An 11,832-nucleotide genomic window follows, 5' to 3' on the forward strand; every position below is an offset into this window, starting at 1 on the left:
GACAGGTACAGCACGGGTTAGATACAGAATAAAGCTCACTCTACACTGTCCAATCAAACAGTCCTGGTGGCAGGTACAGCACGGATTAGATACAAAGTAAAACTCCCTTTGCACTGTCCCATCAAACACTCCCAAGGCTGTTACTGCATGGGTTAGATACAGAGTAAAGCTCTCTCTACACTGTCCCATCAAACACTCCCAAGGCTGTTACTGCATGGGTTAGATACAGAGTAAAGCTCTCTCTACACTGTCCCATCAAGCACTCGCAGGGCAAGTTCTGCACAGGTTAGGTACAGAGTAAAGCTCTCTCTACACTGTCCCATCAAGCACTCGCAGGGCAGGTTCTGCACAGGTTAGGTACAGAGTAAAGCTCTCTCTCTACTGCCCCAGCAATGTGCCTCAGCCCCAACTTCAGAAGAGCACCCCCTAATGTACAGGTGTGACATTTGTTCCTTCCCCACACCAGCCTTCTGGTGGCCTTTCTGACTCAGATTGCCAAATTAGTACTGAACTGTGGGTTGTTTATTGTTGTGGGCACAATCACTAAGAAATAGATTAAGAGGTTGTGGTTTCATACTTACACACTAAAGTGACACAGCCAATCTATTTAGAATGTGAAGTGCCAATGAAAATCACAAATCTTAGTCCTGTGATACTGTAAGAACTGTAGGATCGGGTCCCTAATAAATCTGCTGAGGGATATTAATCAAATTGTACCAGATGAATCTAAATCTCTATCCAACAACACTCAAGAAGCTCGACACCATCCAGAACAAAGCTGCCTGCTCTACCTCTCTTTCCTCCTTTAAGACGCTCGTTAAAACCTACCACTTGAAACAAGCTTTTGACCATCTGCCTTAATTTCTTCTGTGGCTCGGTGTCAAATTTATTTGTTTGTCTGTAACACTGTTGTGAAACGCCTTGGGACATTTTACTACGTTAAAGGTGCTATATAAATAAAATTATTATTATTATTATTGACACCCCATTCACCACCTTAACCATTCATGCCCTCCACCAACGGCACACCATGGCTACAGTGTGTACCATCTACAAGTTGCACTGCAGCAATTGCAAAGGCTTCTTCAACTGCATGTCCCAAATCCGTGACCTCTGCCACCCAGAAGGACAAGGGTAGCAAGCGCATGGGAACACCACCACCTCCAAGTTCCCTTCCAAGTTGCACGCCCTTGGAAATATATCGCCGTTCCTTCGTAGTCGCTGGGTCAAAAACCTGGAACTCCCTCCCTAATAACACTCTGGGAGTACCTTCACCATGTGGAGGTCACCACCACCTTCTCAAGGGCAATTAGAGATGGGCAATAAATTCAGGCCTTGCCAATGATGCTCATGTCCCATGAACGAATAAAAAAATAAATTTTTAGCCCCTCCTCAAATAACCATTTAGAAAGTTGCTATCTCTCTTTGAGGGAAGGACTTGATTTATGAATTTGTCTCACTCAAATCATCTTACACCAACCAGTTTGGATTATAAAAGTTAATTTATGACGGGGGGACAGGATAAAATAAATGGTTATCACTTTAGTTAGTTTCTCTCATAGTGATCAAACACAATCCTTCATTCTCTCTTGATAAGCCTGGGTGTTTTTACTTCCTGATGCTAACTGTGAGAGATCAATTTTCCCACAGAGCACAGGCTATCTTCAAGTAGTCAGTGTCCTCAGAATTAACTCTTTCTGGTTTCCAGAGTTATATGGGAAACATAGAAAATAGGTGCAGGAGTAGGCCATTCGGCCCTTCGAGCCTACACCACCATTCAATATGATCATGGCTGATCATGCAATTTCAGTACCCATTCCTGCTTTCTCTTCATACCCCTTGATCCTTTTAGCTATAAGAGCCACATCTAACTCTCTTTTGAATATATCTAACAAACTGGCCTCAACAACTTTCTGTGGTACAGAATTCCACAAGTTCACAATTCTCTGAGTGAAAAAATTTCTCCTCATCTCGGTCCTAAATGGCTTACCCCTTACCCTTAGACTGTGACCCCTGGTTCTGGACTTCCCCAACATCGTGAACAGAGGGATAGGAGGAGGCCATTCAGTCCCTGTTGTGACTGTTCTGCCATTCAAACAGATCATGGTTGATCTGTAGCTCAACTCCATTTACCTGCCTTTGTCCCATATCCCTATACCCTTACCCAACAAAAAAATCTATCACTCTCGGTCTTTAAAATCTAATTGTCCCAGTATCTACAACCTGTTAGGAGCGAGAATTCCTGATTTCCACTACACTCTGTGTGGAAGAAGTGCTTCCTGATTTCACTCCTGAACGGCCTGGCTCTAATTCTAAGATTGTTCCTCCCCATTCTGGATTCCCCACCGGAGGAAATAGTTTCTCCTTGTCTAACCTTCGAATCCCTTGATCATTTTAAACACCTCGACTAGTTCAATAGAAATGCTGCAAGCTCCATTTTGAAGCTATCTCTGAGATTTCTTGCCTGGCCTACAGTACAGATTGAAATTTCACAGAAAGATAAGCAAGAATCAGAGCCATCTTGATTTGGTGACATTGACAGGCCTGAGGCGACAGAGAATCTCAACGTACAATGTGCTTTCATTCCATATTTTTGGTTATGTTTCAGGTTCCCAATTTTTATTGCTCCTGATCGTAGGAATTCTAAGCATCCTGACTCTCTTCTCCATGATCTACAGCATTGTCCTGACATTGGTGACCCATGCAGCTAAAGTAAGTGCCAAAGAAAACATCACGAAGATCACAAATATAAACAGAGACAAGGGAAGCTTTGAGAGCATCCTTCCATAGCAATCTACACAGCACAGCACCTAGCTACCTCTTGAGTGACTCCAGAGTTTTTGTCTCCCAACCCTACCATTCTAGGTATTGGTTGCTCTCTGTGTTTCACAACAGCACTCCTGAACTCTTTATTTATCAGTTTGTATCTGTGCGTATCCCCTTGTCTTGAAAGAGTTCTCCAATTTAACCTTTTCTATTCCACTTAGTGTCCTGTGCACCTCCTTATAGCCATCTCTTGTTCGGCTCTTATTGAGGCTGAAGAATGCACAGCCCTGGGAGCCACTTCCATCCCCACCCCGCCACCCCCCCCCCCACCTCGCAGTAGGGCACAAACCATTTTAACGCGTATGAATGGGGGTTTTGTCACACTTCCGGCAAAGTAGGACCAGTGGAGCGCGAGCGACTCAGGGGAATTTTCAACCATGGTTTTCAAACTTTTGATTATAACTTAGACCCCATTCACCCTCAGGACTTGGTGACCAGAACTGAATGCAGTGTTCAATATGCAGCCTTATTAGAGCCCTGCGGAGCTTCATCACAACATCCTCTGAGTCATACCCTACTGATTGAAATCTTGTTTCACTTTCTGCTCCCTTTGTGGATTGCTGCTCTACAGTGACTGGACTCGGTCATTGTTGAGTCCATGATCACCCTCAGATCTCTTTCAGCCTCTCCTTTAGCTAGTGAAACATCATTTATAGAGTAGGTCTCCCGCTGCTCCAGTGAATTTCAACTTCCTTGGTGCATCTCTATTTCCTTGACTGTCTCATCAAATGCAACTATACCAATCAAGGCCCCTCTAGCGCCTCCCTGTCCCCAAGCCACCCCAATTTAATCTCATCTGCAAGTCTGAACAAATTGAAATTTGTTTCCGAGTCCAGGTTGTCTATGAACAGCAGGAAGAATGGGGCTCCCAGCACTGACCCCTGGGACACTTCACTCAGTACATGTCCTCAGCACCCATCCCTGGGTCACCCCTCTGATTACATCTCCCCAGCACCATTCCCTGGAACTCTCCACCCAGTACATCTCCCAGCGCCGACCCCTCGGACACTTCACTCAGTACATGTCCCAGCACTAATCTCTGGAACACTTCACTCAGTACATCTTCCAGCACTAATCCCTGGGATACGCCACTCAGTACATCTCCCAGCACTAATCTCTGGGTAACACCACTCAGTACGTCTATCAGCAGCAATCCGGAGGTCACCCCACTCTTTGCAGCCCCTCTGAATCCATGTGGGTTGACGCTTCCTAGGTTATTTGCATTTGGTTAATCCGTGAATGTGTTCCTCATGAGGGATTATGTTATTTTCTCAGTTACTGATGTTAGACAATTTGGTTGTAGTTACCAGGGGTTGTTTCATTGGCTTCCTTTGTGCAAATCAACATCTATGGCTGACTTATTTGCAGTCCAGTGGGATCTCCCCTGGATTCACTGCCTTCCTCATGGTCATCATCAACCCAATTGTATTCAGCCTCACTCTCCGTCCTCTGGGGAGTCATTGGTTTGGACTAGAGCATGTCGCGAAAGTAAATGCAAGCGATCTCAAAGTCATGGGACTAGAAACTTGATTGGGCGGTGGCTGCGTTTCACCGCTGGCACACCCCCTCCTTCTGTGCTGAATGATGCTGTGATTTAGAAACCAACCTCCAGTTGATTTTAGCTGTTATTTATGCACACAGCCACTCCATCCTGTAAAATAATTGGTGGTACTGTATAGGCACAACTGTCGTGGGGAGGGGGGGGCGATGGGAGGATAAAAAGGAGTATTAGCCCCTCTTCCACTCATTCCTACCACGTGCTCCTCCACATGCACAAGATCAGGAATCCCACCCACAGTGGTATTACCCCCACCCACAGCAGCAGAGGTGGTGATGGAGTAGGAAGTGGAGGGCAAAAAGAGTGACAGCAGGAACTGAAGGAGAAGGATGAAAGGCTAACTTGAACTAGGAAAGAGGATACTCCCTCAGACCCTAATAGAAATGTGTGCATCAGTGACCACATGGGAGGGTACCATTTTGCAAGAGATGTGTACAATATTAGATTTGTTGCAACTGACATGCCCTTTATACCAATTCATCATTGGGAAGTCATTGTTTTCGATCCCACAAACTCATTCCCTCATTACAATTCCATTCCTCTCTCTGGCCACTGTCTGAGGTTGCATCAGATTGTTCGCAACCTCAGCATCCTATTTGAATTTCAGCTGGTCTTCCGTCCCCCATATCCGCTCCATCACCAAGAGACACCCTATTTCGACCTCCATAATATTGCCCGTCTCCGCCCCTGCCTCAGGCCATCTGCTCCTGAGAGTTTCATCCATGCTTTTCTCCCTCAAGACTACTATTCCAATGTTCAGCCTCCCATCTTTCATCCACCATAAGTTTGAGCTTAGCCAAAACTCCACTGCGCGTATCCTAACTCACATCAAGTCCCATTCATTTATCACCCCTGTGCTCTCTGACCTACACTGGCTCCCTGTCCGGTAACACCTCAATTTTAAAATTCTTAACCTCGTGTTCAAATCCCTCCCCTCCCTGTATCTGTAACCTCCTCCAGCCCTACAACCCTTAGAGATCTCCGTGCTCATATAATGCTGGCCTTTGGTGCATCAACGATTTCCTTTGGCCCACCACTGGTGGCCATGCTTCAGCTGCTTGGGCTCTAAGCTCTGGAATTCCCTGCTTAAAAATCTCCGCCTCTCGACCTCCCTCTTCCTCTTAAAACCTTCCTCTTTGACCAAACTCTTAGTCACCCCTCCTAATATGCCCTTCTTTGGCGGAGTGTCAATTTCGGTCTGATTAAGCTCCTGTGAAGCACATTGGTTAAAGGCGCTCAATAAATGCAGATTATTGTTGTTATACCTAGCGGTGTTTCTGATTTAGCTGCTGTGTGCATTGGAATGTAAGGCTTGAAATGACCTTGTAAATATGTTTATTTTTTTGTAGAAGCCAAGGCAGAAAGAAGAAGAGAATGCAGTCTATGAGCGGATGGCTCCCAGCACGGGCAGAGAACAGAGCAGGAGGAACACTGAGCCTGCAGCGACTCTTGCGCACAAATATTGAAAAAAATGTTTGCTAAACTGGATGAGCATGGAAGACTCATTACAATGGTTTGACAACTTCTGTACTTAGCCAAGGCAGAGTTAATGTGATAGAGTGCTGGCACTTGTCTATTCTTCACAGTCTAAGTAGATCTTAGAAAGAAATGCTGCAGTAAGATGTAAATATGTTGCAACTGCGCTATTTTTGTTCCCAAACCTGCCAGTCTTGACACCCAAGTTAACTTTGAATCAATGTGGTGGCTGCCTGCAATGTGATACTGTCAGAGCCATTAGAAGTAAACTGCCATGGAGAGGCAAGAGAAGAGAATTTATTACACCAGAATTGGGGTTCAATTACTGGACCTCACTTGATCCGACCAGGAGGCAGCTATCTTAAATAATAATAATAACTTTTATTTATGTTGTGCCTTTAAAGTAGTAAAATGTCCCAAGGCGTTTCACAACAGCGTTACAGACAAACAGATAAATTTGACACCGAGCCACAGAAGAAATTAAGGCAGATGATCAAAAGCTTGTTTAAAATGGTAGGTTTTAAAGAGCGTCTTAAAGGAGGAAAGAGAGTTAGAGAGGCTAGAGATTTAGGGAGGGAGTTCCAGAACTTAGGGTCCAGGCAGATGAAGGCACGTCCACCGATCGTTGAGCAGTTATAATGAGGGATGTTCAAGAGGCCAGAATTTGAGGAGCGCAGACATCTTGTGGGATTGTGAGGATGAAAAAGATTACAGAGATAGGGAGGGGCAGGTCCATGAAGTGATTTGTAAACAAGAATAAAGGATAAAGTAGCTTTGTCGTTCTGGTACTGGACCAGCAACCCAAAAGTTGCGATTTCAAATCACACCATGGCAAGTTGTGAAATGGAATTCAACAAATGGGTTGGTACAAGCAAAATGACCATGAAAGCTGATGGAACCCAACTGGTTCACTGCCATCTCTACACAGTTTGCAGTGCAGATAGTTTGTCACTGCTGGCACCCTGACATGATCTGCTCTTATACATGACTCCAGTCCCACATTGTGTGGTTGACTCTTAATACGCTCCAGGACTCAATGCTTTTATGGATTAATTGTGGCCAAATTGAAGGGGAATGAAAATAATAACAGCTACCCCCCAAATGCGAGATATAGCTCCCCCAGTAGTTCAGTGCGAGAAGTAGCTCTCCCAGTAGCTCAGTGTGAGATGTAGATCTCCCAGTAGCTCAGTGCGAGAGGTAGCTCTCCCAGTAGCTCAGTGTGAGATGTAGATCTCCCAGTAGCTCAGTGCGAGAGGTAGCTCTCCCAGTAACTCAGTGGGACATATAGCTCTCCCAGTCGCTCAGTGTGAGAGGTTGCTCTCCCAGTCGCTCAGTGCGAGATTTAGCTCTCCCAGTAGCTCAGTGCGAGATATAGCTCTCCCAGTAGCTCAGTGCGAGATATAGCTCTCCCAGTAGCTCAGTGCGAGATATAGCTCTCCCAGTTGCTCAGTGCGAGAGGTTGCTCTCCCAGTAGCTCAGTGGGAGAGGTTGCTCTCCCAGTAGCTCAGTGCGAGATATAGCTCTCCCAGTAGCTCAGTGCGAGATATAGCTCTCCCAGTAGCTCAGTGCGAGAGGTTGCTCTCCCAGTAGCTCAGTGCGAGATATAGCTCTCCCAGTAGCTCAGTGGGAGAGGTTGCTCTCCCAGTAGCTCAGTGTGAGATATAGCTCTCCCAGTCGCTCAGTGTGAGAGGTTGCTCTCCCAGTCGCTCAGTGCGAGATTTAGCTCTCCCAGTAGCTCAGTGCGAGATATAGCTCTCCCAGTAGGTCAGTGCGAGATATAGCTCTCCCAGTAGCTCAGTGGGAGATATAGCTCTCCCAGTAGCTCAGTGCGAGATATAGCTCTCCCAGTCGCTCAGTGCGAGAGGTTGCTCTCCCAGTCGCTCAGTGCGAGATTTAGCTCTCCCAGTAGCTCAGTGCGAGATATAGCTCTCCCAGTAGGTCAGTGCGAGATATAGCTCTCCCAGTAGCTCAGTGGGAGATATAGCTCTCCCAGTAGCTCAGTGGGAGATATAGTTCTCCCAGTAGCTCAGTGCGAGACATAGCTCTCCCAGTAGCTCAGTGGGAGATATAGCTCTCCCAGTAGCTCAGTGCGAGATATAGCTTTCCCAGTAGCTCAGTGCGAGATATAGCTCTCCCAGTAGCTCAGTGCGAGATATAGCTCTCCCAGTAGCTCAGTGCAAGATATAGCTCTCCCAGTAGCTCAGTGCGAGATATAGCTCTCCCAGTAGCTCAATGCGATATATAGCTCTCCTAGTAGCTCAGTGTGAGATATAGCTCTTACTCCTGTCCCATGTCTTCATAAGTGGCACTGCTCACTTGTGAGCAAAGCCCGCATGCAGAGTATGGAGGCAAGAAAACAGCTCAAGCAGAATGTCAAACTGAAATAATCGAGGTCCAGCCATGCACAAACAGTGACTGTCTTATGAGGCATGAATGCTACTTTGACAGGACAATGGTGGGGAGGAGGCTTCACCCTTGCACTTTGTATCTGTTGATGGCTCCACTGTAGCTCAGTCCAGGGTGTCTGCTCAGGATCACTGAGCTTAGTGTTCTGGTATTTTAACTGTTAACCCCTGTGTGTTTGTACTGGGGGCAGCTTTGTAATTAAAGAGCTTAATAGATTTTGGATTAGCTCCAAAAAGTTTTCTTTTTTTTTAATCGTTCTCAATAAAATGATCGCATTTGCTGTATGGGCATCGTTCTGGAACATCTGGGACGCGGTAGATGCCACCCAGACGTATTGACCTTATTTATGTGAAATCAATAATTTCATTTTCTGAACCTGTGAGATTAAATCTAGGTGACAGCCACAGACAGGTTAAAAACAGACTCATGGTAGGTGTTTTGTTGCCTAGCTTTGCATCATTTAAAGATTTATCAATACACTTCAGAGCCCTGAGTCATTATGAAAGTTTCCTGGCATCTGCTCCAGAGACAAACACAGAAGATGAAACAACAGTCAGTAATGACACACCACAGTCAGTGGCACGCCAACTCCTCCGATAGCAGAACTTTCACACTACAAGGAGCCTGTGCTTAACCCTCGGTGCTGGATGTCATGGTGTGTTAGATACTGGCCTCTGGGGCTCAATCCCAGCTCAGGTGAAGGGCACATATGTCAGTTTAGAAAATTAGCAAAAGCTGAGTCAATGCTTCAAAAAACAGGTGGAACAGCAACTGAATATTAGGCTTGCAACTTTTGAGAGTGCATTTTCTGAAAATCTATATCTTGAATGGTGGAGATTATCAAATTGGACTAAAGACCAAAGTGCTCTATTTTTACTGTCTATCATTTCCTTGCCATTAGACTGGAAAATAGGAACAGGAGGAGGCTATTCAGCCCCTCAAGCCTGTTCCGCCATTCAATTAGATCATGGCTGATCTGTACCTTAGCTCCATCAACCTGCCTTGTTTCCCTATCCCTTAATACCCTTGCCTAACAAAAATCTAACAATCTAATTTTTGACATTTTCAATTGACCCCCAGCCTCAACAGTTTTTTGGGGGAGAGAGTTCCAGGTTTCCACGACCCAATAAAGGACAGGAGGGAAGTTTTGCACAGAATTGCTTATAAAGCACGATCAGAAATCTATTAAAGCTTTTACTGCTCAATGCACTGCAACTCGAGAAGAATTGAAAAGCCTCAAACAAAACTGACAACCCGTCAGATTCTCTGGCTAGATTAACCCTGTAACTAGAGCAAGGTGTCAGCAACTAAAGCACAAAAGAGATAAACAGACTCTGGTGAGAAGTAGGGTGTTTAAACCTTTCATAACTACTGACCTACATTTCAGATCTAAGAGATTGTAGCACTTACTAAACCATTCTTGGCTTCTGATCTCGCGGCAGCTTGGTGTGTTGTCAGCACTGTGTGATGCTCTTGTTCTGTAATGTTCTGTGAATTGGTGAACGGGATTCAAATGAGGCTTTTTGATCCAGTTGGTACAAGCAGACCTGTAGGAGAGGCGTGCTGACTGCAAATGTCCCGGTTTAATTGGCTATTAGAATCACTGAAGTGTGAGTGTTGGAATCACCAAGGACTGAACATTGGAAATATTGAAGAATGAGTATTGGAAACATTGAAAAGGATATATTAGACACACTGAAGAGCTAATACTGCAAACATTGAAAAATGTAATTAGTGGAAATAAAAATCGAGTGGGTTCTGTAACAGGCGGGCGATCTGCTCTGCCAATTTACTGCCAAGCGATGAAGGATCATTATCCCCGGTGAAGAATAAATCTTGGGAAAATGGAAGAATGGATACTGGAAACAGTGAAGAAAGAACAAACGGGTGTTCATATAGTACCTTTCACAACATCAGGCCATCCCAAAGATACAACAACTTGAATTTATATAACCCCTTTAACATTCCAAGGTGCTGCATGGAGCAAAAATGACAACTAGTCAAAGAAGGAAATATTATGATGGGTGACTAAAACCTTGGTCAAAAAGATAGGTTATTAAGAATGGTTTTAAAGGAGGAGAGACAAGTAGAGACGTGGAGAGGTTTAGAGAGGGAATTCGAGAACTCAGGGCCCAGGTAGCTGAAGGCACGGAAGCCGATGGTAGGACAAAAAAAAGCAAGGATGCAGAAGAGGCCCAACTTGGCGGAACGTAGAGTTCTTGGTGGGTTGTAGGAGTGGAGGATATTACAGAGATAGGAAAGGTGAGGCCATGGAGGGATTTGAACACAATCGTGAGAATTTTAAAATTGAAGCGTTGCTGGATTGGGAGCCAATGTAGGTCAGTGAGCACAGGGGTGATGGATGAATGAGACTTGGTGCGAGTTAGGATATGGACAACAGCGTTTTTAATGTACTTAAGTTTTTTGAGCATGGATGTTGGAAAGCTGGCCAGGAGAGCAATAGAATAATTGAGTCTGGAGGTAACAAAAGCATGGATGAGGGTTTCAGCAGTATTGTATCTTCAATACAATAGGTCATTTCAGTTTCATTGTTGGACCTAATTCTTGTCCTGGAACGGAGAAATCCTTTCCTGAAAGAAGCCACTTCTGAAGACGGGCGATATGATGAAGGTGGAGTTAGGTGGTCTTTGTGATGAGGAGGATATGAGGTCGGAAGCTCAGCTCAGGGTCAAATAGGGCACCAAGGTTGCAAACAGTCTGGTTCAGCATCAGACAGTGGGCAGGGAGTCGGTGGTTAGGGAATGGTGTTTATGGGCTTTGTTCTTCCCAATGTTTAATTGGAGGAAACTATGACTCATCCAGCACTGTGACAAATCAGAGGCAGTGGAGGGGTCGAGAGAGGTGGCGGTGAGGTAGAGCTGTATATCATCAGTGTACATGTGGAACCTGACATGTTTTCAGCTCATTTCGCCAAGGTGCAGCATGTAGATAAGAAATAGGAAGAGGCCAAGAATAGATCCTTGGGGAATCCAGAGGTAACGGTGCAGGGGAAGGAGGAGAAGCCATTGCTGGTGATTCTCCGGCTACAACTTGATAGATAAGAATGGAACCAGGCGAGGGTAGTGGACAATGGAGGAGAGACTGTTGTCAACTATGTCAAAGGCTGCAGGCAGATCAGGAAGGATGAGGAGGGATAGTTTGCCATGGCCAGTCACATTTGTGAATTTGATGAGGGCCGTTTCAATGCTGTGGCAGGGGTGGAAACCTAATTCGAGGTATTCAAACATGGAGTCACAGGAAAGATTGGCATTGATTTGGGAGGCAACAATATGTTCAAAGACTTTAGAAAGGAAAGGGAGGTTGGCAATGGGGTAATAGTTTGCATGGAGTGGGTGATGATGGCAGATTTGAAAGGAAGGGAAGCTGAGAAGAAAGAACAGTTAACTATATCAACTAATATGGGGACAGGGAAATCAGATGGTCAGCAATTTAGTCTGAATAAGGTTAAGAGAGTGACATAGAAACATAGAAACATAGAAATTAGGTGCAGGAGCAGGCCATTCGGCCCTTCGAGCCTGCACCACCATTCAATAAGATCATGGCTG

At 45.3% G+C, this 11,832-nt stretch overlaps 1 protein-coding gene across 1 annotated transcript in view; it reads left to right on the forward strand.

The window, feature by feature from the left end:
* cd28 (CD28 molecule) overlaps positions 1–8,475 on the forward strand; it is a 29,374-nt gene extending 20,899 nt beyond the window's left edge. Inside the window, exons 3-4 of the mRNA XM_070874914.1 lie at positions 2,609–2,712; positions 5,734–8,475. Coding sequence (XP_070731015.1) covers positions 2,609–2,712; positions 5,734–5,850 — 221 coding nt within the window. The 3' untranslated portion in view covers positions 5,851–8,475. The remainder of the gene's footprint in view (positions 1–2,608; positions 2,713–5,733) is intronic.
* Positions 8,476–11,832: the final 3,357 nt, after the last annotated feature.

This window comes from Pristiophorus japonicus, chromosome 3 (assembly GCF_044704955.1).
Source record: "Pristiophorus japonicus isolate sPriJap1 chromosome 3, sPriJap1.hap1, whole genome shotgun sequence".
NCBI lineage: Eukaryota > Metazoa > Chordata > Chondrichthyes > Pristiophoridae > Pristiophorus > Pristiophorus japonicus.